The 22432-nt window shown below is 51.3% G+C and overlaps 1 protein-coding gene and 1 long non-coding RNA gene across 2 annotated transcripts in view; one reads left to right on the forward strand and one right to left on the reverse strand.

The window, feature by feature from the left end:
• Window positions 1–17558, forward strand: part of LOC109491894 — a 72026-nt gene extending 54468 nt beyond the window's left edge. Inside the window, exon 5 of the long non-coding RNA XR_006586128.1 lies at window positions 17253–17558. This is a non-coding gene — a long non-coding RNA (uncharacterized LOC109491894). The remainder of the gene's footprint in view (window positions 1–17252) is intronic.
• ADAMTS8 (ADAM metallopeptidase with thrombospondin type 1 motif 8) lies at window positions 46–21220 on the reverse strand. Its single transcript, XM_019812925.3, has 9 exons — window positions 20027–21220; window positions 11812–12051; window positions 10871–11006; window positions 10035–10202; window positions 8757–9058; window positions 6263–6446; window positions 3683–3855; window positions 3386–3561; window positions 46–1255 (listed from the first exon to the last, which is right to left on the reverse strand). Exons 1-9 carry the CDS (start codon window positions 21203–21205, stop codon window positions 685–687), a joined length of 3129 nt encoding a protein of 1042 aa, XP_019668484.3. The 5' UTR covers window positions 21206–21220; the 3' UTR covers window positions 46–684.
• Between the last annotated feature and the right edge of the window lie 1212 nt (window positions 21221–22432).

Raw genomic sequence — 22432 nt, forward strand, 5'->3', positions numbered from 1 at the left:
CTCTGCCTTTTCCAAAGAAATAGTGAACCAGATCAGACCACTGCATTGGCACAAGATCACACTTTAGTTCAGAGACACATTTGCATAAATACTTGAAATGGACCCGCCCCTGCAGGTGCAGCCTGAGACCCTGCACGGCTCTCCACAGTCCTGCAACTCTGCAGCCCTTTAGGCAATGGATTTTAATACTGAAGACAGTTAAGGTCATTTCTGAAGGTGGCTCGGGGGCGCAGCTGTGGAGCTTTGACTTTAGCCATCAACCCCATACTTTGAGTCTCTGTTTTACTAATTTTTTCCCCCTGAGGTAGATTATTTATCGGGGAAACCAAATAGGAAAAACTTTTTTTCATTTAACTCTACTAGTCCTTTGCAAACAGGCTGGGTCTCCTGTTTGGGTCAATAAGTGCATTTTTTTTTTTTTTTTTTTTTTTTTTTTTACCTTTTAACCTATGTCCTCTACCTGAACCCATACTAGGTTCAACCCACCAGATAGTAGACTTTAGGATCTGTTGTCCCCGTTCTCTTCTCCGCATTGTGAATTCATGCCGAATTGGAGTGGCCATGGCAATGGCAGGCCTGGGTAGGCCACGCCACCTCCATAGGTAGGGTTGCCACAGTGGGTACCTTTGTCTGCACTCCAGCACCCCAAGTCCATGAACACGAGACTGGCCTCACCCCGCTGGATCACAGTGGGCACGGCTGGCTTCCACAGGGCTTGACATCCTCAGGTTTCAGGGCCTCGTTGCAGGCGGCGGAGGCCTGGCCGTGGGGGTCCCGACACTCCACAGTCCGCCGCTGCCGGCCAGCTCCACAGCTGCTGGAGCATTCAGACCAGTCCCCTAGCACCCACTGCGCGTTGAGCAGGGGCTGAATGATGTTGGTGGTTGCTCTCTCTTTACTGTTCTGTATGCTGAAGTTCACGTCATTAGGAACAAAGAAGGTATATTTGACTTTGGGGGGAAAGACCTCACCAGGGACAGTCAGGAGCTGCACGGTCAGAGGCTCAGGCAGGGGCCGGAAGCTCTGCAGCCGTTCCAGGGTGGCAATAGAACCACTATATTTAAGGATGGTCCCCTTCACCAAGATGTCCTGTTCTATGGCAGAGATGGCCAGGTTTCCATTGAGCAGGTACTGCCCATCGGCAGTCTTCAATGCCAGGTAGTTGCCATCGTTCTGGACCCCTGGATGGCTCCGTTGTTTCACATCGATGTTAGTGGCACCAGCTGGGATGGTGACAATGTCATTATAGCCGTAACTATGATAGGAACAGAAAGACACCCTTAGGACCAGTGGCTACCCAGCCCAGTGCCTCAGGAAGTTAGCACGCTGGTGACCAGGGTGGAGAGACACGAACCACCAGCAAATCATCCAAGTAATTGCCCCAAAGTTCCTGATAAATTAGCTGCTGAGGCCAATAGGAATGTTCTGTGCATTGGGATATTCAAGCGTTTTTGCTTTGCCTGGTAACTCTGTTTCAAATGCTTGGAGTTTAGATGTGTGGATCTGGACATCAGCACAGAGGAAGATATCCCAGAAGGGTTTGCAAAGCTGCATCAGTGCTGCCAAACCTGGCCGCTCTTGGCTCAAGTGAGATCTCGAAACACTTTTAGCTCCTTGCATTGGTATATAACTTTGCTTGGCAACTTTCATACTCAAAGCTCAAACCCATGTGGAAAAATCTGTTCCACACACCCGTTCCAGAATCCAACCAGGGTGGACATCTCACTCTACCTCTTAGAGCCAATCAGTCCCTAGTATTTGGTTAAAAGGGCCCCAGGGCAGGAGCCAGAGTGATAAATGCTGCTTCTAGTTGCCTTCCTCCAGTGTGTCCAGACAGCATGAGCTGTGTGCTTCTGAGAAGATAGGGAATGTGTTTCTTTCTCTCTTTCTCTTTCTCTTTCTCTCTCCCTCTTTCTCTCTCTCTCTCTCTCTCTCTCTCTCTTTCTTTCTTTCTTTTTTCTTTCTTTCTTTCTTTCTTTCTTTCTTTCTTTCTTTCTTTCTTCTTTCAAGTTTATTTTGTGAGAGAGAGAGAGAGAGAGAGAGAGCAAGCATGAGTGTGTGAGGGTAAGGGGCAGAAAGAGAGTGAGAGAAAGAGATTCCCAGGAAGGCTTTGCACTGGCAGCATGAAGCCTGACATGGGGCTCAAACTCACAAACCATGAGATCATGACCTGAGCCAAAATCAAGGGTTAACCAACTGAGCCACCCAGGCACCCCGGGGAACATGTTTCAACTCTACTGTAGGTCTAGGGCTTTATGTGGGTTGGAAAAACCTTAGTTTTTAGTCTTCTCTTCTGGGGCAAAAGTGCTCGTGTTACATAGGCTGGGAAGACAGCAAAGAAGGTTGAGGACAGGCGGTCAGTTCTGTGCTACTCTTGCCTTTCTATCCACTCAGGCTAGCCACTTAGTTTAGGGCAGCTCTGAAAGAATCCACAGCCCCATATGTCTAATGCCTAAGAGAAAACCAGCTAACGGACCCAGTATCTGAATATCTCACACCACATGCTTCTTTTTTCTATATCCTTTGAGTTTAAATTTGAAGACTGCCAAGTTGTCTGCTGTAGGCTGGTTTTGTTCTCTGAGCCCGATAAGGTGAGAGATAGTGAGAGACAGACAGGGGCACAGTGTGGCCGTGTAACATATGCCCTTGCCATTCCTCTCCGGGAATTGTATGCCACGGCAGGAAAAAAATAGCACAGGATTAAGACACCTGGGTTCTCTTCCCAGCTGTCATTAACTATCAGTGTGACCTTAGGAGCATCACGTGATCTTTTCATGCCTTAGTTTCTTTATCTGTAAATGGGGAATAATAGTATTGGCCATCTGATCTTATTTTAGGAATCAAATGAGGCTACAGGGATAAAAGCACTTAAATACTAGTTTTATGAACTTATGGCTTTAAGACGTGACAAAGCATCCAGAGTTGTCAGATTCATGAAAGCCCTAAGGCCACCAAGACCCGCCCCCTCTTTGTACTCCTTTCTGAAAGATCCACCTGAAGAAAGGGTGGGACTCACCAGGTGTAGGGTGAGATGTCCTTCCCAAAACAGGCCTGGGAGAGCTGCTTTCTGGCCAAGGCCCTGGTTAGTCAGCATAGCTGTATTGCTGGTTGACTCAGAGCTGATACACCCCTATCCCCGGGGCCTCTGGCTGCCCTGTGCACCGTCCTCTCTATGGGTCAGACACTATGCCAAGGGTTCCGCCCATCTCATGACTTGTTATAATGATTCTGAGATAGGGGGGCCTCCCAATGCTTTACAGAAAAACTACAGCTCAGTGCTGCGTGGGTATTAACTGGCCGCTACAGTCCACACTTAGGCCGATGTGATTCTAAAGCCTGTCCAGCTCTTCTAGAACCCAGGCACAGGACTGTGGGTGATACTCACCTGGAGGGGTTGAGGGAACCAGACACCTTCCTGCAGGAATTGCCTTTGCCCCCACACACACCACATTTGTCCAACTTCCTAGGTGAGTCCACTACATGGTCACAGCCAGCCTTGACGCACTGGCCACGGACACAGATGGCCAGAGTCTCAGGCCCACAAAGGGTGCCATCGATCACCTGCAGTGGGGAGAGGGAGGGCAACAGAGGGCATGGTGTGCACAGAGGGAGCCCACAGGTGGGGTCGAACCAGGTGGCCTTGCTCCCCACCCATAGTTCTGAGCTCCAGCAGGATTCTCACCTTGGCCTCAAACACTTTGAACTCACTCCTTCCCCGGGCTCGGCAGAATAACTTGCAGCGGTCCCGGGGGGACACCCCTGCGTACTTGGGGACCCACTGTAGGAGGTTCCCATCCATGTCCGTGTAATTGTAGGCATTGTACTTCTCACACTGCTGCTCTCTGAAGCTTTTCCCTACAAAGAATAAGAAATTACATGGGGGTAACATGGCTTGCTAGAGCAGGGACGACCCAGCACCAGAAATGCCAGGATTCAGAGCCCCTTTATTCCTCCTGGTTTTGACCTAATCCCAGGACACAGGTCCAGTGTCATCTGGGCTCAACATTCCTAGACTCCCCCAATCTAGGTCCATGTGGCAAGGTAAGGATAAATGTCCTTTCCATTTGGGGAAGATACCAATTTTATCTTATAAATGAATAAACTTAGTAGTTACAGGGGACAACTCAGTAAGCTTGAATGCTCCATGGAGTATATTTTTGGGACCCTGCTAATTGTGCTCTATTTTGACTTCCTTGGTGACATTGGACATGTATCCAAGAACTCTTAGATCTATCTCTGGTTCTGATCTTGCCCCTATTCCTCACCGGCTATAATTCTGGCTGTCTCTGGAGGGACCTCCATTTGTAGTAGTGAGATTACCTCCAGCTCAGCAAAAGCCCAACTCCATGTGGCTTCTCCATTAACTGGTTTAGTTTGCACTTGGGGATACTGCCACATTCTGCTGTGACACTGGAGTCAGGTTTCTGCTGAACATTTGAGCGTCTACATCCACTATTTCCAACCTGTTGTTAAGTCCTACACTCTATTCAGGACAATCTGTGATTTTAAGTGTCTCCTTCCCACTCTCACCATCTGAGTCCACCTCCCACGAGCAGAGGCATTGCGGTTTCATGTGAGACCTAGTTCCCAGCCTCCTCTCCCATCCTGCTACATGCTGCTTCCAGAACAATCTGTCAGGAGTAACATATGTTGTTGTTGTTGTTGTTGTTGTTTTTACCCCACAATCCTGAAATTAAACCTGCTCTTAATACTGAGGTTCTCCACCCTAGTTGTACATCTGCATGGCCTGTGGACACTTTTCATAACACAGATGGACATGCCCTACTCCTGAGATTCTGACTCAATGCACCTGAGCAGTCTGGGCCTCTGTGTTTCAAAAAGCTTCCCTGACGGACAGCCAGTGCAGAGAATCTCCAGATGCCATTTTTAGCTTTCACAAACTTTGTTGTGTAGCTTTGAAGGGCTAGTATGCTGCTTGACTCCACCTGAGTGAATCCTAGCCCCTCTCAAACCTTTCCCATCTCTTCCCTGGCACACATCCTCCTACACCTCATTCCTATCTCCATTGTACAGGCCCTGCTCAGCCCTAACTCCCTGTGAAGGTTCAGACTAGCTCAGGCTTTTCCTTGCTCCGAATTCTTCATAAGTCTAGGGGTCTAGGCCTCGTAGATTAGGCTTTAATTGCTTTGTAAAATGCAGGTGGATCTCTAACTAGACCGCAAGTCCTTTGAGGACATGTCTTGTGCATTTTTACAAGGTCATTTATAACACCTATTATAGTTTGAGCCACACAAGAGGCACTAAAAACCACTTGATTGAGAGGATGGACCCTGGTGCATCCTGAGATCATACTATCACCATGTCTACCTTGTGCCTTATAGTCATCCCTTCTCCTTTGTCTCTCCTTCTCTTTACCCCATATGCCAGGCAAATTCTCATGATTCCAGGGCAAAATTTCTAGAGCCTCATGCCATTGTTGATCCCTCATGCCATTGCAAAACTGCAAAGCCTACAGATTCCTTCATTAGACACCAACCCAATGTCAGTGTGTCTTTGCACTTGGATGAATCTCCCTTAAAACTCTGCTTGTCTTTTGCTGCCTGCCAAAATTTCCTGGAGCTGCACAAGGGGGAGTTGGATGGGATGGTGGGGAAAAATGTCTAATGACTCCCTCTCACCAGTTCTGCTGCTACCTCTGCTGCCTCTGAGTTAACATGTGTGCTTTCTAGCGGGAACTAGGGGGTAGGAATATATGCCAACTAGAGGTGGTGCTGCTCCCTGGTAAGGTTCCATTAGGCAGTTGCCATGGCCCCAAGGGAAGATGGGCAACTCTTCTCAGAAGGAATGTGCACTAGAATCAGATTCAGAAACCTCCCTCCGCCCTAGGCTGAATGTTGGCTGGAAAGACAGTGGAGGTTTGGCTCTGACAGTTGCTTTGGAAAACACTTCTATTCTGCACACAGACGAGGGTTCAGATGCCTCCAGAAGGATTAGTATCCTAGACTCTCGCCTCTCTGCAGAGCTCCCCCCAACCCCCTGAATGAGTTTGGTTGGGAATGACATCCTCTATTTACACATCTTAGAAGACAAGGGAAATTTCTTTCCTTGACTTTGCTATGCTCTCCCAGCCCAAGTGAGAGCTGTCTAGGGGCCACTAAGCTTTGCCCTAAAATTTGGTGTCTTGCAGAGTCCATTCATATCTGGATCTCAGGAAAGCTCTGCATCCCCAGGAGACCCACCCTACTTCTTGTCTGGGGATTTGCTGCAGTGACAACAGTCGTGGCCATCAGTGGTTCATTACCATCAGGGGGGCATTCCTCTGTGTGGCAGGACTGATACTTAGCTCTCCGACCCAGGCAGTATCTTCCTCCATTCTGAGGCTCAGGGTCCTTGCATTCACGATGTGAAAACTGTACTCCTCCTCCACAGGTCCGGGAACATTCTCCCCAGGGTCCCCATGGGGCCCAGCCTCCATCCACTACAGCCTGAAACACACAAGGCCGCACTAAATCAGGAGAAGAGGTGAGGAGGCCTCAGCTGTCAGTGTAACAGGGGCCATGGCCCTGACCTCCTCACCTAGCTATGTTCATAATAATGGTGGGTGTTGTTCAGTAAGCTTCCCTAATCATTTGTTTAATGACTGTGTGATTTGCTTGGTTATCGTCTTCTTGAACATGGAGGCTGTGTGGGACTTGTTCACTGCTGACACCCCTGTGTCTAAAACAGTGTCTTGCTGTTAGTAAGGTGCTTGGTATTAGTTGTTGAATGAAACAACATTTTATGGGAATAAGGTTGTGTCTAATGCAGCAGTTCTCCATCTGGGCCAATTTTATCCTCTGGAGACATTTGGCAATGTTTGAAGACATTTTAGTTGTCACAACTGGGGAGGGCATATGCTGCTGGCCTCTAGTGGATAGAGGATGGGGTGCTGCTAAATATCCAACAATGAACATCTAACAATGACGAAGACATCCTCCCCTTCCACCCCCCAACCAAGACTTATGCAGCTCCAAATGTCTCTAGGGCCGAGGTTGAGAAGTCCTGGTTTAAAGTAATAATTGCTGGGAACTGTTGCTATCTGTCTACCAGCTACCAGTTCCAGTGGTAGGATAATGTCCGGGAAATAGAGTTGCTTCTATCTTTACAATCAACCTGGGAGAACAGAGCTTTGCCCTTGATAGGTTCATAGAGTTTTCAAAAGCAAAATAATTTTTTAAAATGACAAAAGTATTATTTACTTATGTAAAAAAAGAAAAACCCAGAAAAGTATAAAAGAGAAAATAACACTTAAAAAAACAAACAAACAAACAAACAAACACTACCCAGGGCGCCTGGGTGGCTTAGTTGGTTAAGTGTCCGACTTTGGGTCAGGTCATGATTTCTTGGTTCGTTCAGTTTGAGCCCTGCGTTGGGCTCTGTGCTGACAGCTCAGAGCCTGGAGCCTGCTTCGGATTCTGTGTCTCCTTCTCTCTCTGCCTCTCCCCTGCTCTCTCTCTCTTTAAAAAAATAAACATTAATTTAAAAAATTAAAAAAAAAATACCACTGCCCAAATAAAACCACTGATGTAATTTTCATTGATAACTCCTTATACTTTTGCTCTGGATAATAATAAAGATGCGATGTTTTTACTTTACATACTTTTGATTCTGTCATATAGTGTTTTATGAACTGTTTTCTGTCCTTAAAAATAGACGGTAAACGTCATCCCATGATCATTCCTTGTCAAAGTCTCCCTGCATTGAGTTTGGCTCTGGTGCTGGGGAGCGTTGGACAGACCCCCTCCCCTCTCCTCAGTAATGCGTGAAGCACATGCTATGGGGGATGGGGGTGGGGGTCAGTACCTAGAAGAGAAGCTTAGTGTTTGAACGGGGAGGACAAGTGGCTGAGGATGAATCCGTGAATCCTGCCCTGGTTCGAGCTTAGATAGAGTGTGGCTTACCTGGCCTGAGCCCGCTCCTGAGCCTCAGTGCAAAGGACATGCCACTGAGGATAGTCCTCTGGACAGAGAGTGCTCAGGCCACCCCGGTGATTCAGTGCTGGACCGGGACCAGGCTGCAAAACTCAGCGGATGCTGTTTCATAGGCAGGCTCCGTGACTCGCAGTAAGAGAAATGTGATCAGCCTCACGGTTTGGAAGTATTAAAAGCAGGGCAAAGAAGCGAATCATTTAAAAACTCTTGCTGGCATAGCCTTGGTTTTTCTTGTAAGTTTACTCTGTCCCAGGCCAAGTTTTCTCTGCCTGGTCAGAAACAGCTTTGATTCCTTCTCCCCTCTTGATTATGGAATTCTCACAATTAATCATATTCTCCTGACCTCTGATTATGAATGCAGCTCAGACACAGGAAGGATATGGATACCTTTCCCTCAGTTCTTGAATGTTCCTCTTCTGTTATCACTCTATCTGTTTGTAATGGAATTCATGATGGCCTCCCTCTATTGAATGGTGAAGTTCTGGCCTTTGTGCTGGAATGCTTCATACCTATCACCAATCCTCACAAGTCTTCAAGTCAACCCCAAAGCAATTACCAAGGGGGAGTTCCCAAAATGCCCTGAGCACTGGTGGTGTCATCCATCTGCCACCATCTGTCATTCGAGAGTACAGCCTCGAAGAGTTCCTCTTGAGTTTGGGTAAATATGCTTTGCTTTGTTTGCTAAAAGATGAGTGATTTTACTTAGAGGTCATGGTTGCAGCCTAGCCCAAAGTCTCTCAGTTCATGGCCCTCAAGTGTGGTTTCCTCCTTGAAAACAGCCTCCCCCTCCCTCTCCTTCCACACCCCCAAGTGGCTGTCCCTCACCTTGGGCCTGTCCACTTCCTCCTCAGGCAGACAGCTGCCATCCCAGCAGAGGTGCCCAGGCCCACAGGGCGTTCCATCAGCCCATGGCAGGCTGCCGTTCTTCGTGTGGCAAAGGGGCTCAGCACCATCCATGTGGCACCACAGCTGGGCGCAGATGTCCTGCACAGAGGTGTTGGGGCAGTGGCGGAAACCCAGCCCAAAGATCTGCTTGCACTGTTGGTCCAGCTCATACAGGGCCCTGCGGCCTGGGAGGTCTGTCGGGAGGGGCAGGGCTGAGGTGGGAGCATCCAGGAGACAGTCTCCTGAGAAATGGAGGAAAGCAGAAGAACGAGAATGAGAAGCAGGAGTTTCCCGCTCTCAGCTCTCCGTAGCCTCCCACATTACACTCCCACATTATTGCTGGGGTTGAAGGCCCAGCCATCGTAGTTTATTTGACAAGCTAAAAACTGTCAACACTCAATCATCTGTATGAGCCTACCCCATTTTTGACTATCAGTAGTAAACATTTTACTAGGATTGAATTTTTTTTGTTGTCATCCAGAACATCTTGAATACACTCAGTGTTCACCTAGGGAAGGCCAGCTAGCTGACATACTAATTTACATCACATATAATTGGGGATGTAAATGTGCTCTCAAAAACCATGGCGTGCAAAATAAAGTCAAAGGATTGGTGTTTGGATAATCTACTATTTTTGTATCATAGGTGTCCCCATCTTCTTCAATGAGAACAACCACAAATAAATTATGTTTTCAGTGCTTTGCCCAATAAGTCAAAGTGTTTCGACCAGGCCACCCCTCTCCCCCATCCCCCTTGCCCTTACTCTCACACCACTCATTCCCTGCCTCTTTGCCATTTCTAAGCTGCCGCATGATCTATGTCTCCAGTCCGGATGCTCTATTCTCTCCTCTGTACTACATTCTTCCATCCCTTCGAGCTCTGTTCAAGTCCACCTCTTCCAGGTAAACCTTCTCAGACTAATTCTACCTGCTCTGTGACTAATCATCTAAATTAGCCCAGCACACTGGCCGCTAGAAGATAGGGCAAGGAAGAGCATGCCTTGTGAGGATGGTTAGCCTGCCACAGCACGGGAGGTTGGGTGAGGAACACATCTCTGGTGTCTTCTATCCTAAACGTCTCTGATGCTTTGTGAAGGAGCTCAGCCAGAAACAGCGCAGGTGCCAACGGCAATCTAGCAATCCAGGAGGTGGGCTGGGCAGATCTCAACCACCAGCAGCTGGCCAGAAAGAAGCAGGGAGAAGCTGGAGGGACACCTACCGTGCCCGCCGTCCAGGAGCTCCGTGAGGTACATGGCACTGCAGGGAGACCAGGGCAGTGTCTTGTTTAGGTGGACGAAGAGGGGTGCCATCATGTGGTGTTTGCCCATGGGCCCAAAGAGCCGTGCACAGGGCTTGGAGTCGTCGTGGGGCATGCTGAGGACGTGCCCTGGGGTAAAGAGAGACCTGAAGTCCACCCTAACTGGCCTCCACTGCCCTCCACTCCGCCCTGCCCCTCCCTGAGGGCTCCTCACAAGGCCCAGCACCAACCCACCCCCCTCTTGTAAGACAGTTACCCTCTGCTGACAGAAGAAGGCATCTCAAGGGCTAACCAGTCACCGGCTCCTCATGGGAACAGCCATGCCCCTGTTCCTTAAAGATTTTTCTTTCAGGCTTCACTCTGGGCTTTTCTCTCTTGGGAAGCTTTCTCAGAATACTGAGGAACATTGATTTCCCTTTGTTTTCTGCCTCAGCCTGTCCTAAATTCACATGCACCTCAATGATTTGCTTGCTTATGCAGTGCCAATGGATCTTCCCAGAGTTCTTACACTTAGCTCTGGCAAAGCATTGCAACTCGACCTGAGCATTTGTTTCATTTGGCATTTTGCTGGTGACCTCTGCTGATGGTCCAAGACCCTATTTTAATATTATGGCCTCATGCTCAGGGTGGCAATGGAGAAAGCACAGTACCTATTTGCATATAATCAGTCTGTCCTAATTCTGGGTAGAACCTGGCCGTGTGTGAGATCTGCACTCCTTGGACCCTGGGCTGGCCTGGATTTGGAAGAGGCAGATCCCTCTGACACAGTACAGTAGACGTGGCATGGCAAGTCTTACCTAGCTCGTGGGCCAGAGTGTAGGCTGCCTGGAGCCCCTCATCCTCGATCACGGAGCAGCTCTTGTTAGGGTCACAGATTGTGCCAATGTCCGCCACACCCAGGGTGTCACACATCCCCTCCTTCCCACAAAAGTTCTGCTTGGCAGAGAGAGAGAGGGCATGAGAACAGACATCGAACAGAACATCTTCCTGTTTCTGCTCTTCCTTAGTTGAAGGAAAATTTTTAAGCCAAAGGCCCTGTTTCTTCACAAAGGCCACTCGTGTGAGGAAACCCATTTCTTTTTCTGTGTTGGTGTGTCCTGGGGCCAGCTTGTTTTGGAAGGCAGGGTAGCACAGGGGTTATGAGTACTGACCTGCAGCAAGACTGTGTAGGCTTGACTATGAGTGTTACCACTGTGTGGCCGATCTGTGCCTCAGTTTCCTCAGTTGTAAAATGGGGCTTTGTGGGGCTGCTGTGAGGACTGAAGACATCAAGAGCGCCTGATACATGTTATTAGAGTCTTCAGCCTTTGGGAAGCTCTGTTTCAATTTACCAGATAGGAGGGCAGGCCTGCCTCCTGGTTTGGAGGTTACCAAATCTCCAGTTAGCTGCCTCTGTGTTTAACAACCACTGCAGATGGCTCTCCTCTCTTCGTTCCAACTCCCGATCTCTTACTGGGCAGTGTGAGCACATTTCCTCTTGTTATGACCTCAGCAGACAGCTGGTCACAAACTTTTGGAAAAGGGCCCTTGCAAGATTCCTGTCCTTCCCCTGCAAATACCTCACACTTGTCCTCATGACCTCCCCCTCGTCGTCGTTCGGCACATGAGGCTCCTGGCGTCCAGCTGGGGCCAGCAGGGAGACATTTCCCATGTTTGGGCAGGCCTTAGTGGCCCTCCCTTTTGATCCGCCCATCCCGCCTCCCTTCCTCCCTGGGGTTTCTGGAGCCAGCCCACAAACCTGTCTGGTGAGCAGAATGGCTGTGTCAAAGTGTTCTGGGTGCCGGTCGCTGGGCTGGTTGAAACGCCGCTGCCAGTTGCAGAAGTTACGCAGGGTAAGGCCACCGTTGTCAGACACTTCTGGGCCCCACTTTTCATCTTCCACGATCAGCACTTTTACCACCATCAGGTTGATGGAGTTTCTAATGCTGGGGTGCTTGTAGATTCGGGCTGCCACAGACATTAGTGTCAGGACGTGGTTCTGTTGGGAAGAAGGGGGCAGGTCGAGGGGAGGGTTACATCTCCTGGCCTGTTGCCTGCCCACTGCCACCACCCCTTGATATGCGTCCTGTGTGCCAGGCTCTGTGCTGAGCGCTGGATTTGCGGCATGTTGCTGAAGACTCACAGAACCCCTGAGGCCCTGGCGTTATATTCCTTCATTTTACCTGTAAGAAAATTGAGGCTCAGTAACTGACCCAGAACACAAAGCTAATGAGTATACTGCCAGCATTTGAACCCAGATGGCCTGGCTCCAAAACTTGTGCATTTAACATCTTGACCAGCCGCAGGTGACTCCGTAAATCTAAAGTTTAAATGCAATAAAATTAAAGTTACAGTTCCTCTGTCACACTGGCTACAGTTCAAGCACATCAGTAGCCATCTATGGCTCAAGGCTTCTGTATTAAACTCAGCAGACAGAACATTTCCATCATCACAGAAAGTCCTATTGGACCACACTGATTATTCTACCTTAACGTTGACATCAACCGCCTCTGTGCCAGCCACCCCCATCCCCTCTCTGTTCTCAGCCCAGAAGCAATTGTTTGAGTGCTCGAGGTTAGTAGAATGTGCCCCTTAGAATCTAGTTGAGCATTTTCCTGGTGCCTGTTGGGTAACTTCTACTCTTCAGGATGGGCACTGTTAGCCCGCAGATTGCTCCGATAATCACTACTAACAGTAGCCAGCCTGCACCAGTCACCAGACCCACACCTTACTCGATGCTCATGCTAACTCTGTGTGGTAGACGCTGTCACCCCCATTTTATGAATTAGGGAGTAGAGGTTCACACAAGTCAAACAAGCTGCCTAAGGTCACACAGCTCTTAAAGCCGGGACACCAGCCCAAGCACGTCTGTCTCTGAGGTCTACACCCTTTGCGTTAAGTTTCCCAGTGCTTGACTGCTGGTTTCTAGACAATCCCAGAAGGTCTATTCCCTTCTGCCAGGGCCTTGAGAGAAGTCAGTGGACCTAATGAGACCCAGGCGCTTAGGATCACACCTGCCTCCAGTTCTGCCCAGGCCAGCTGAAGGAGTCCACATCATTGCTTGGCCTCTGTCCTACCCCTGGGTTGTTCCCAAGGCTTTGGAAGCTGCCAGATGGAGCTCACTCTCCTGCTTCAGGGACCTCTAGAAGTGAGTCCTCTTGGACTATTGTGCAGAAGAAAAGGGGGAAAAGGCACGCGTGCTTTCAGCCAGGAGTGTGGCCAGCTGAGCCTGCCATTCATGTGCCCTGCTCCCTGTTTCCTAGGGCACTGTCTCCCATAAGCCTTTCTTTTTTTCTTTCCTGTGGTCTGGAAGGTAGGAGTGGAAGGAGGGGAGAGGAGGGTGAAAGGCTAAAGAGGGACAGAGGTGAAAGGCTCTGTCGGTTGAGGCCATGTGTGGGAGTTCCAGACGAATCCCATTATTTGTGAATGGGATCTGTCTGTTCACCTCGCAGGCAACGAGCCAGGTATTTTGTAAGCCCTACAAACAGGGGTTGGCAGGTTCCTTAGCGTGTCAAGCACTCCAGCTATGTTTAGGCTGATGTAAACATCTTATCAGCAAAGCTGAAACTTGGCACTTGCTCCTGGAGCTGGATTCCTGAGGGAAGAAAAGCAATCACATCATTATGCAACTGGGGGTGAGGGCTGAGGAATGGGAGCTCGCTGAGGCTGCTTCCTGGCCAGGCTTCCCTGTTTCCAGGGGGCAGAGTCTCCTGCGCTCTTGCCCTAGGAAGGGTCAAATCTGATGGGCCAGGGACCAAGCCCTAGGGTTTCTTCAGAGGCAACCTGCAACTCTCTTTACAAGATTTCTTCCTTTTGAGTCCCAATTTCACAATCTCAAAATTGGGGAGATGATGTCTTACAAAAAAGGCGTTAACACAAGATGCCAGCTGCTCAGCATTGGTCCCGGAAGGCTTGAGGTTTAAGAAGGATCTGTGTTCCCAAGCTGACCAGATCAGACTGGGGCTCTCGGGCAATGCAGCTGAGTGGGGACCATGCACCAGCCATGTCCCCAGGGAAAACCAAAGGCACGGGGGTGTACATTTGTGTACAAAGGAGGGGCTGAGGCATCAGCGGAGGCTTCCTGAAACTAAGATTTTCAGGGAGTCTCCTCCTTTGCAGTTCAGGGAGCTCACAGCATCTTCTCCAGATACTAAATAACTGTAGGGCTGAGCAGGCTTGAGAGCCATTTTTTTTTTTTTTTTCAAGGCAGTGGATTAGACTTGAGAGCATTTGGATGTCCTTCTGGTTGCTATTTCAGAAGATAATTCCCATTGCTACAAATTCTTATAGAGAGCTACAAGAACTATGTGGTTCAGTGTGTCTGTTAAAATCCCAAATCCTGGTCCTCTCCTTCTCTCTTGTCTTGCTGAGCTTCTGGAGATGGGAGGCACTGCTATCCCCACTGCTAGCTCCTCTAAGAAACTATGGCAGGAAAGCCTGACGTTTGCAGTGCCTCTTGCAGTTACCTAGGGGCAAGGACCTGGGGAGGTGGGGTTGGCTGTCAGTCTGTGAGCCTCCGATTCTCAGTCAGTACCCTAGGCAAAAGGCTAGACCCGACTTACAGTCCCACAGAGAGAGGGCTCAGGAGCCAGTGAAGGAGAAGGTCAGATGGCTCACTCCACCACCTGGTGTCCATATATACCTCTCTGTGCACCACACAAGTGTGGGCTACTTGCTAAAGAATGTGAACAAGATGGTGCCCCTGGTGGTGTGGGGGGCCCCAGTACAGCAGATGACCTCCAGCAACCATGTCAGGTAAGTGGGAGCCCATGACCAGCCTGGCCAGGGCTGGTCCAACATCCCTGCTCTTGAATGACCTGGGGACCTCATGCCCTTAATTCTCACTGGGAAAAGGCGGGGCACTTTCTAGGGAGTCTCCTCCACTAGTGCCCCTAGGACCTGAAAAAGAGAAAGAAATGCCCGAGCCAGCTAGGCTGAGACATAGCACTCTGATTCTTAGCAATACAAACAAGGAGATTCCTCCCCCAGAGCTCCCATGGCAGCCAAAGCCAAGTGCAGTGGGAGTCCAGGAGAAGGCTGGGCCTGGGCCAAATGCATTTCCAGCGGCTTCTTCTGCTCTGTCATCCTTATGCTTGGCTCACTTGCTCTTCACACTGTGGGTCCCACCGCTTCCTTGCTGCACACCTGGGAGAGGCAAGGCAGGGGAGCACGGCAACATGGAAACACTCTGAGCTCAGCAACCAGTGCCACACTTTTCCTACTGGGGGTCTCCCTAGGGCCCCAGACTGCCGAGGAGGTGGGGGAGAGGCTAAAGAGAGTAAAGAAGCAATTGGAGAAGAGAGAGGGTCCTGCACTGATGTCCTTCATCGCTCCTCATTCTCAAAGCAGCAAGGGGCGGGGCACCTGGGTGGCTCAGTCAGTTAAGCTTCCCACTTCAGCTCAGGTCATGATTTGCGGTTTGTGAGTTAGAGCCCTGTGTTCGGCTCTGTGCTGACAGCTCAGAGCCTGGAACCTGTTTCCGATTCTGTGTCTCACTCTCTCTGCTCCCCTCCCCACTAGTGCTCTCTCTCTCTCTCTCTCTCTGTCTCTCGAAAATAAATAAAACATTAAAAAAACCAGCAAGGGGCAATGTCCCTCTCCAAAGGTATACGCACTTACTGGAACCAGTGAGTCAAGCTTAAACACTCTGAGCTGAGCAAGCTGGAAAGGAAGGCCTCCCTGCTGCGTGGGACAGCAGAGCCAACACAGCAGTGGGCTGGCTATGAAGGTATATGACCACACTACCCTCCTCCTCTGACAAATGTCATCACCGAAGGCAACTCTGGTATTAATTCTTCTTTGTTGAGCACCTACTATGTGCTGGGCACTGGGTCAGGTGCTCTCTATATTGTCTTTATCCTCAAGACAATGCTAGGACATTGGTATAACTGTTCCTATTTTGCTGGCGAAGAAATCGAGGCCCAGAGAAATTGGTAGCTTACTCAAGGACACTCAGTCATTTTGATTATCCTTCGAAGCATATGCTTTTACTCACCACACTGCTGCCTATCCTGGATGCTGCAAGGACAGCGACAGCATAGCCAAAACAAACCCAGATCAAGCCAGCAAGCAAGCTTACCCCTGGCATTGTCTACACCTGGGGAGGCAGAAGTGGCAAATCAAAGACCTTTGAATATCAAGGCATTTTCTTTGGGAAAAACTGTGTATTGTTGATCATTCTTGGAAGAGACTCCTCTTGGAAGGAGAACATAATTCACCTGGGACGTAACACTTGTCTTTCCCCCATCCTCATGGGGGATATAGAGCCAGTGGGGGTGTGTGTCTGCTTCTGTTTTTATCCAAACCAGGACACTTTTGAGAGTGAAGATGATGCTACTAATAATTATGCCAGAACAGGCCTAAGTGGGGATTGTGCTGGACACACTGGGATATGTGGGCTTGTGGGAGACATTTTCCCAGAGGATATGGGTAAAGGGAGATGGAATCGCTAGGACTTAACCCTTTCCTGAAATCCCTTGCTGGTAGCCTGACATCTTGGGAGTCCTCTGGTCTTCTCTGGGGATGATGATTACCACTTCTAGGACTCTCCCTGCTAAGCAAAGAATTCAGAGCTCAGCTGGCAGCTGATCCACCGGCAGGATGGATTTCTCAGACTGAGTGTGGGGCACGGCTCAGCCTGCCCCTCACTGCGTTCCTGCTCCAGATTCATCCAGGGAACAATCAGCAGCAGCCGGATGCAGACAGAGTTAATGGCCTCTTCCGAGGTGGTCCCTGCTTTCAGAAAGCCCCCTTTGTCTGAGCTCATTAACTCTGAAACCAGATAAGAAGGTGGGAGGTGGAGGGGGGGGCCCTTCTGTCAAGGGATTAAGTGAACTCAAGTGTACAGAGTTCTGGAAAACTTCATTGTCGCTTAACAGTGTGACCAGCTTCTAGCATGGCTAATTCTTTCCCTTGGCCTTGAGGTGGTTTCTTCCCAGGATAGGGCCTCCCACTTTGGCTGGGCATCTTTGGACTGCTGGATTCAATGACCTATTCCCACAATATGGACAAGTGTAGGGCCACAGAGCCACACACCCTTCTCATGCTAACGCAACCTCATGGCACAAGAGAAAAAGAGCACTGCACTCAGGTTCAGGACACTTGGATTGTGACCCAGACCTGCTGCTTACTAGTTGTGTGACCTTGAGAAAGTCACAGATTCCCTGTGAGCTGAACCTTTTTCCTCTGCCTCTCTCACAGGTATTTCCGCTGAGGTGATGCATACAAACCATTATGCAAATTGAACGCACTCAGAGCATGGTTTCCCCACATAGTGCTGAATTTTCTAGAAGACTCATCATGAAAAGCGGCCTCACTGATGCTTACATTAGCACTGATGACCTAGTCCAGGTGTCTGGCCTCACAGATGAGGAAATGCAAGCCCTCAAGGGGGTAAAATTCCTTCATCCTTACCTTACACCACTGCCTGCTAAGATACCCCAAAGTGCCTTCCATCTGTGCAAATGAAGTCTCTAGGAGATGCCTCGGAGAGTTACTTATAAAGAACTGGATTCTATTTTGGGAATATGGATCTGGGCAGGCAAGGTCTTGGGGAACTAGAACATGGCATTCATTCTTGTCTTAGCTGAGCTCATGGACATGTTTAGGAAGTCCAGGGGATTGAGCTGAGAAGTTCAAGCCTATCCTGTGGCATCTCCACAGCTGGTAAGCAGTCAAAGCAGAGGGGTCAGTGGGAGGTCACAGAAGCAGCTGTGCCTCAGCCCCTGCCCCACTCCAGCGTGGTGACAGCAGGCAGGGGTGTAAGTGGGCTGTGACATAATGAGACCAAAGGGGAGGTGATGGAGTTGGTACAGCTGAGACAGGACTTTTCCTTCAGGTATAAGACCTGGAAGCAGATCCCCTAGGGAGAGGCCCTCAGCCTATACAGGTGCCTGATGCCTATTCTGATATGCTTTTCTGACCCATGGAGGCTGGCTGGGTGCAAGGTGTGTGTCTGTGGGTGGTCCAGAAACAGCATATGGGGAGGGAGAGGGGATGGGACAAGCATGTACTGGGTCATCCGGTCAGAAATCTGTAAGGGTAGAAGTGTTCCTGGGTGCCTCTGTGAAGAGAACCCGAGGCAGACCCAGCCCAGCCCAGCCAAGTATATCCTTGAGGTAAATACTCAGTATCTTAAGTTACTAGGTGATGGGCTGAGTGAGATGGTAGGAAGACAGTAGGGAAAACATTTTGGCTCTGAAGCCTGAAAAGTAATTACTTTATCTGATGCTTCCTTGTGCTCTTGTCTTTCCTACCTCCTGGTTCTCAGGCAGATGTCAGAAACTGGTCCATGCATGGGAAGTGGCTCAGCACCTCAGCTCAGGGTTTGCAATGATTGTACTTTCAGCCTTTCTCTGGTAGAGCTCCCTAATAGCCAGGTGTGGTGGCCCTAACCTGTGATGGGAGAAGCCCCATTAACCACCCTTTTGAGGACTTGCTTGAGGAAAGGAGTCAGGGGAGTTGGCTGGTGCCTCCTTTTGCTTTCAGGGTGGGCAGGGAAGCAGATATGCAGTCATCATAGACCTAAAGCCCATTGGAAAGACCACACCGATGGCTCAAAGCTGCCTTACCAGCACGTGGCACTACAACAGTGTGCAAAGGAGCCTGCTTCTACAGTAACCAGAGAAGCAGCCACATGGGCCACTCACCCCTATCTCTTCCCATCCTTCCATCTAGATGCATTTCCCCGTGGTTGCAGAGTGAGAAAGATGGGGTGCATCATCCAGACTGTTTGGCACAGGTGATGCTGAAGCACTCGGTGCCCCCAACAGTTGGGCATGGGCTGATCCTAGAAGAGGATCACTGGCCAAGATTGCCATTACTGGAAAAGTATCAACTAAACTGCGGCAGTGGCCAGGATCCCTGCTGCAGGGATCTATGACCGCTGGGAGGGCAGGTCTTCTCCACCTAGCACGCCCCTGGTTTTGTGCTCCTCAGGGGAAGAGAAAGTACGGCCCTCTCCTGGAACCCTTGTACTTCACCTGGTGCTTGGGGGAGGTGTTGGGACACAGGGTGACACAGATACCTCTTGCTGAGTCTGCACCACCTCTGAATCTAGTTAGATGCGGTCTGGCTACAGGAGCTGTCCCCTGAACTCCATGTTCCTGCCCAGCCAAGCTCAGTAGAGAGCTGTGTCTGGGCTGGGAGCAGCTGGGGTGGACCAAGGAGAGTTCTGGCTCCACAAGGAGCGTTCACTGAAAGAGTTCATATCCCCACTGCTTTCTCCCCTCCCTTTTCCACTGAAGCTTCAGTCTCCCAGGCTAACCCCCAGGCAGAAATTCTGTTCCCCTCCCTTCTTGTGCTGATGCTGGCACTGGGAAGTTCTGCCCGGGGCTGAGTGCCAGGTTGGCAAGGTAGTCCACGCCCCTTGATCAGAACCAGCTGGGTACACAGAAGTTGGGCAGCCCCCTTCCAGGTTCAACTCCCTCCAAACAATGTCTTTTACTTATGGCAACCTCAGTTCTGTACACGAAGGGAATGAAACAGCCACATCTTTCCAACCCAGCTGACTTTCCTTGGGAACCTGTCAGGTCTGGAGCCAGTAGAGGGCTGGGAAATGGAGGGTGGGGTGGATGCTCTTCCAAAATGTCCAATTTTCATCTCTGTTGGGAGAGGCAGGTGCCTGGGTTGGGGGGTGGGGGAGCTGTTGTGCTTGAAAACCCACTTTTAGTTCAGTTTGCCAAGTGCTGAAGGAGATTCAGGATGCGAGGGGTGAAGGTGAGTAGCAGAGGAGGAGGCGCCAGGACCTCCACTCTAAATTAGAAAGGACGGGGGGGTGGGGGAGGGCAGCAGGTAGCCCAGGGGTCAGAGGCTAAGAAAAGAGTTCCTGCACCTTCTCAGAAAGGAAAGAACCTTGTTTGGGGTCGGTCTTGGAAGGATGAGGGATGTGAAGGGTTTTCTCAGAGGAACTGGAAAGGGAAGATTTTGGAGGCTCTAGGAGGTGACTGGGGGCCTCCAGGCAAAGCGAATCCTACCTGCAGGTCGGCTCCATAGAAGGCAGCCATGGACGCATCGGCCACCAGCAGCGTTTCCACGAAGCGAGCCTCAGACACAAAACGCTTGGTCCGACTCGTGGCCCCCAGGGGTGGTGGCTGCTCGCTGGCGCCTTCTGCATCCTCTTTGCCCTCCTCCTCCTCCTCCTCCGTTTCCTCCTCCTCCTCCTCCTCCTCCTCTTCCTTCTCCTGCTCCTCGTCTCCTTTCTCCTGCCTCTGACCCTCTCCCTTCACCTCCCACTCGGGTCCTCCAGGGAGGGGGTGGGCTTCAGAGGCGGCGGCGGCGAGCCCGGGGGTCCCGCGGCGCGGCCCGGGCCCCCAGCGCTGCAGGCGGTGAGGCTGGTGCAGGGAGCCCCCCGCGCCCTGCGGCTGGATGGTGAACTCCTCGCCGTCCAGCAGGAAGGAGCCGCTCAGCCCGCGGCACAGGCTGACGGCCGCCAGCGACTCGGGCTCCCCATTCACCGTGCCGGAGAAGAAGCAGTCGCGCAGCTCCCGCTCGCCCCCGGCCGCCCCTCCGGAGCCCCCGAGGCGCTCGATCTTGAAATTGGGCGCTAGGAAGCTGGCGTCCGGCGCCAGGCGCAGCACGAAGCCCTTGCCGAAGGCGGACAGGTGGAACGTGAGCTCGCCCGCGCTGCCCGGCAACCGCGTGGGCTCCACCAGCTCCGAGGCCTGCCCCCGGGCGCCGGGCCGGGCCGGGGCGCCGCGGGCCAGCGGCGGCGGCGGCAGCAGCAGCAGCAGCAGCAGCAGCAGGAGCGGCGGCCACCGGGGGGCGGCGCGGGGCATGGGGGCTCCGGCAGCGGCGCTGGAGAGGGAAGAAGGCGGCCCTACGAGGGCAGGTGCTGGCGGCGCGAGCGCAGCCCGGCCGCTCTCTCCAGGAAAAAGCAAATCAATCAGCTCGCTGGCCGACTGGGCCAGCGGGGGCCTGGCGGCGGCGACGGCAGTCCCCGAGCGGCCCCTCTGGCTGGCGCAGGCCGCTCCTCCCGCGCCCGCCCGCCTTGCAGAGCGCGAGCAAACTGGCGCCCCGGGCCGCGTGCGCCCGTCCTCCGCCCCTGCCCCGCACGTCGTCCCCGCGCAGCCGCCTCCTGCCTCCTCCCCACCCCGGGAAGCACCGAGTGGGCTGCCGAGCGCTTCATATTTATACTTCCTTCCCGGCTTTGACATAAGAGGTTTATTTTTGATCTCTCACTATTCCCGTTTCCCCTCCCCTGGGATCAGAGAGAGAAACTGAAAAGAGGGAGCGAGAGAGGAGAGAGAAAAAAAATTGGATGAAATGTAAAACCAATCAGGAGTCAGGGAGACGCGCTCCCCCCCCCCCCCCCCTCAGTAAGTGTCAACTCCAACTTTTTTCCCCTTCCCTTTACGCGCGGTCCCACATTAACTCCTGCAATGCTGGACTGGCCCTTCAGACAGAGTCCTTTGGGGAGGCCCCAGTTGCTACCTCCTTCAAGGCCAAGTGCCCAGGGCACAGCCTCCAAGAGGCTCCTGCACTGGCCCCAGCGACAGTGTTCCCATCCCTGTAGAATCACTCTGGGGATCCCGACTGTTGTATCCCGACTGCTGGGGATCCGATGTGTAGAAGAGAGGTCTCCAGAGAAGGTTCCAGAGCTTTTCAATTGTAAGGCCCAAAAAGGATGTAGGAAAGGTCATACTAAAATCATGCTCCCCACTAAAAACCACATTTGCACCCCAAGCTGGGGATCGGGGACAAATACCACCTGGTTAACACAACCAAGGTCTCGGTTACTTGCCTTGTCCAGGGGCTGCAGCGCAGAGCCCAGCACAGCAGTAAATTACGAGAGGTAAGGTTGGCAGCAAAGTGGAATCAGAGGGAAGGTGAGGGAAGCAGAGGGAAGGTGAGCATTTCCCTAGGAAGGCTGCAGATCTTCAGGAACTGCAGTTTGGGCCCAGAAAACTTGATTTGAATACTGCTCAGTTTTTTTGGGTCCTTGATGAAAGGTGGCAAGCCCCCTCACATGGCACTGCCCACAGCTGTGGGTACGGACGTGTGTGAGAGTTGATTCCTTCCCACACTGCCATCTCCCCCAGGGATGAGACAGGACTGCAGCCCAGAGAGAGAGAGAGGAGTGGCATGATCTACAGTCTTCACTGAGGGCCACAAAACGAAGCACTTAATGTTACCCCAGTCTTAATGGCACAGCTCTGGATTGGATTCAGGGTCCTGTTCTCTAAGTACAGGCTCTAGAGTCACTCCTCTCTGTGCTTGCTCCGAGTTGTCAGTGTGCGAGATTCGCTGGCATCAGGACCTTTAAAATCCTCTGCCAGCTCACCTATACCCAGCTACCCAGTTCTCTGCCTGTGTTGGGGGTACTGGCAGTTGAGGTCCTCCCTGCTTTTTAGCCCAATTGAACTGGTAGCTATGGACATTCA

The sequence above is a fragment of the Felis catus genome, chromosome D1 (assembly GCF_018350175.1).
Source record: "Felis catus isolate Fca126 chromosome D1, F.catus_Fca126_mat1.0, whole genome shotgun sequence".
Classification (NCBI taxonomy): domain Eukaryota; kingdom Metazoa; phylum Chordata; class Mammalia; order Carnivora; family Felidae; genus Felis; species Felis catus.

Excerpts from the sequence above, each read along its gene's own strand:
- ADAMTS8 (XM_019812925.3), bottom strand. The coding sequence starts at position 21,205 with ATGTCAAAGCCGGGAAGGAAGTATAAATATGAAGCGCTCGGCAGCCCA. Across the intron at positions 12,052-20,026 it reads TCTATGGAGCCGACCTGCAG|AACCACGTCCTGACACTAAT; the intron begins GTAGGATTCGCT and ends TCTTCCCAACAG. Across the intron at positions 11,007-11,811 it reads CCATTCTGCTCACCAGACAG|AACTTTTGTGGGAAGGAGGG; the intron begins GTTTGTGGGCTG and ends TCTGCCAAGCAG.